The sequence below is a fragment of the Maylandia zebra genome, linkage group LG6 (genome assembly GCF_041146795.1).
Source record: "Maylandia zebra isolate NMK-2024a linkage group LG6, Mzebra_GT3a, whole genome shotgun sequence".
Classification (NCBI taxonomy): domain Eukaryota; kingdom Metazoa; phylum Chordata; class Actinopteri; order Cichliformes; family Cichlidae; genus Maylandia; species Maylandia zebra.
In genome coordinates, this window is record NC_135172.1 from 41,188,123 (window position 1) to 41,190,908 (window position 2,786).

At 35.6% G+C, this 2,786-nt stretch overlaps 1 protein-coding gene across 2 annotated transcripts in view; it reads left to right on the forward strand.

Moving 5' to 3' along the window:
* Window positions 1–2,345, forward strand: part of LOC112429989 (integrin alpha-L) — a 27,621-nt gene extending 25,276 nt beyond the window's left edge. The window contains exons 28-31 of one of the 2 annotated variants that reach the window (XM_024802718.2): window positions 1–25; window positions 105–146; window positions 259–369; window positions 493–2,345. The exon at window positions 1–25 is cut by the window's left edge and continues 83 nt beyond it. In XM_024802718.2, coding sequence (XP_024658486.2) covers window positions 1–25; window positions 105–146; window positions 259–369; window positions 493–783 — 469 coding nt within the window. In that variant the 3' untranslated portion in view covers window positions 784–2,345. Of the gene's footprint in view, window positions 26–104; window positions 147–256; window positions 370–492 lie in introns of those variants that run through there. The other variant, XM_024802719.2, reaches the window with a different exon arrangement.
* The last annotated feature ends 441 nt before the right edge of the window (window positions 2,346–2,786 follow it).

Here is a 2,786-nt window from a genome sequence, read left to right on the forward strand (position 1 = left end):
TCGGTATGTGCTGAACGATCCAGAGGTATGTTTGATTTTGACCACAGCATATTTCTGTCATTGCTTTTCCAGTAAACCTAATTTATTATATCTATTACCCACAGAATAAAGACCATTTGACACCATTCAAATTTCCAACAAAAAAGGTACCTTCAGTCTTTACATGAATAATTATTATAATTATTCAAACTATTTACTAGAGTGATGTTAAAAATGGTAAGGCACTACTTTGAAATCTTGTGTTTTCTCTGCCAACAGACTGAAGTTCGGGTTGATTTCTTTATCCTCCCAAATAAAATGCTGATCATTTTAACTGGAGCCGGTTTGGGACTCTTACTTCTGATCATAATCACAATCATCCTGTTTAAGGTGAGAGTTTATACTCAGCCTGAAGACTGTTATCTTTATATCAAGTTGTCTGAATCTCCATAACTGCACTGAGATCACCAAATTGCTATTTGGTCTAATGATTCTCTTTGTGTCTGTCACAAGCTCGGTTGCTTCAAGAGGAAAAAGTTTGGAGAAGATGATCTTGAGGATGACACTGTTGTAATACCAATCCCTGCTTCAACTGTAGGGACTGATAAGAAATCTGAGAAATCTTCCAATGATAATCAAACGCAGGAAAAATCACCTCTCATCTCCTCTGCCCCCGATGATGAACAGATCAAGCAGTCAGGCACTGATAACAAATCTGATCAACCTTCTGAGGAAAATAAGGTTCATGATGATGGTGCTGCTGAGGAGAAAAAGGATGAAGCTACTGTTACCATTAACGCATAAAGTCAAGGAGGATTTGGAATATATGGAACATTTGTTAGTCTTAGTGACAGTTTAGCATAGTTCAGACTGGACACAAGTAGAAAACGTGATTTAGGGGTATGATCTGGGTCTGTGTCCCAGATGACCGCCCCATATTTTTTAATTCTCTTATTATTCTTCATGAGTTGCAACACATAAACCACAGTGTAAAACAGTTCAAATTTTGATTTGCCTGGCTACAGAAGAATTTCGCACTTTGCCTCAGTGCATTGCCTTAACTCGGTGGCATTTATGGATTATGTTCACGTATGGTTTAATCTTTGGATGAGAGAGCTTTAACCTGCATTTCACAGTGATTTCTGTTAGGGTTCCTGAGCTCATACACTGATGCCAGAATCATGCCATGCAGCATATAGGTTTATGAGATTTACAAATCAGTGCATTCTATTTCTACTTTTTACAGTACTCTTACTGTTTCTGAATTAGGTTTTTACATCTCATGCAATAATTGTGGGTTCAGCTACATCAGTGAAAAATCAATGACACCAGACATGAAGCTGAATAAGCATCAGATGGATTGGCTTTCTACAAATGTTCAATGGTCACAGCACAGGAAAACATCAGCGAGTTTGTAGACACCTCCATGAAGGAGGCTGTTCATGCCAGACACAAGAGGCAAGCACTTCTGTTTAATATTCTGTTGAGATGTGACTAAAGAGTCATACCTGTAGCAATCCATAGTTCATGCAGAAACCCAAGGTTTAATAATTGTTGTTCATGTGACTGTTTAACACAACTTATTTAACACGCTTAATAATTCCTTCTCTGCTAATGTCAATAGCCTACCATGTATTCCCCATTAATGCACATTATTTACATTTTGATACACTGTAATATTTTTAATAGTTACCACCTATATGAAAAGGCTCTGCTGCCTTCTGCACAGGTATTTATTCAAAAAGCACTTCACCTTGTATTATATCTGACTGTGTTTAATATGTTGATTTTTGTAGAGTAATTAAAATTTTGAATAATTGATTCTGATCTCACTAAATGAGTTAATGTGAGTGAGAAGATCTTTAGTTCGTTACAGACATGAAAGTTAGGTAGACAAAAGTGTTGATAATAAAAAGTTTGCAGCTGGATTGACAATAAACTTCATAAATTTGGGAGTTTAAATCTGAGATTACATCAGATATTTAGAAATTGTGGATGATATTGGCAAAGTAAGACACCAATTTTAAATGTAGAAAATGTAAATGAAATGTAGATATTAAAGGGTGGAAAACAACATGTTCCTTTAATTTCCCTAATATTTTTAGTCTACTGTTGTTTGCATATTTGTACTTTTAGTTTGCTTTTCCGTGTTTTAAATGTCTTGCCTTTACACTGTTAATTTCCATTGGAATATATCCTAAGATCTGTATCCATGTGAACATGAATTATGACTTTTTTTTTTCTTTTTAAAAGAAATTCTGTATCTTAGTAAAAGTGAAATAATGTTTGTAAGATAAACAGATGCACAAACCACCTTTGTATCTGCAAATGAATAAAGACAATTTCCCATGTCATATATGCGCTGACATGTGAACTGAGGGTGTTATCTCGGGTGTAAGACCGACTAAATCCTTAAACCACATGATTTTGGTAAAATATCTGGATATTTTTGGATACAGATATAGAAAACTCAAACTGTTTCCTTCTCTCGCTCTGTCCCCTGGTATTCTTCTGAACTTGGCCAACTCATGATATGGTCAATTGTTTTTTCTCCTACTCAGCTGTCTTCCTCTCTAACAGTTTTGAACTTCCTACAATAATTCAGCTGTCATCGTGTAAACTTGACCCACTAATCTTGTTGAACTTTCCCTCCCCTCTCATGGCTCGTTGATAGTTAATATCGCACACTCCTCTCTTATCTCTGGTTCTGTTCTATCCTCTCTTAAAACTGCAATAATAACTCCAGTTTTGAAAAAGAATGGTTCAGACCGTACCGTTTTAAATAATTTCAGGCTAATTTCAAATTT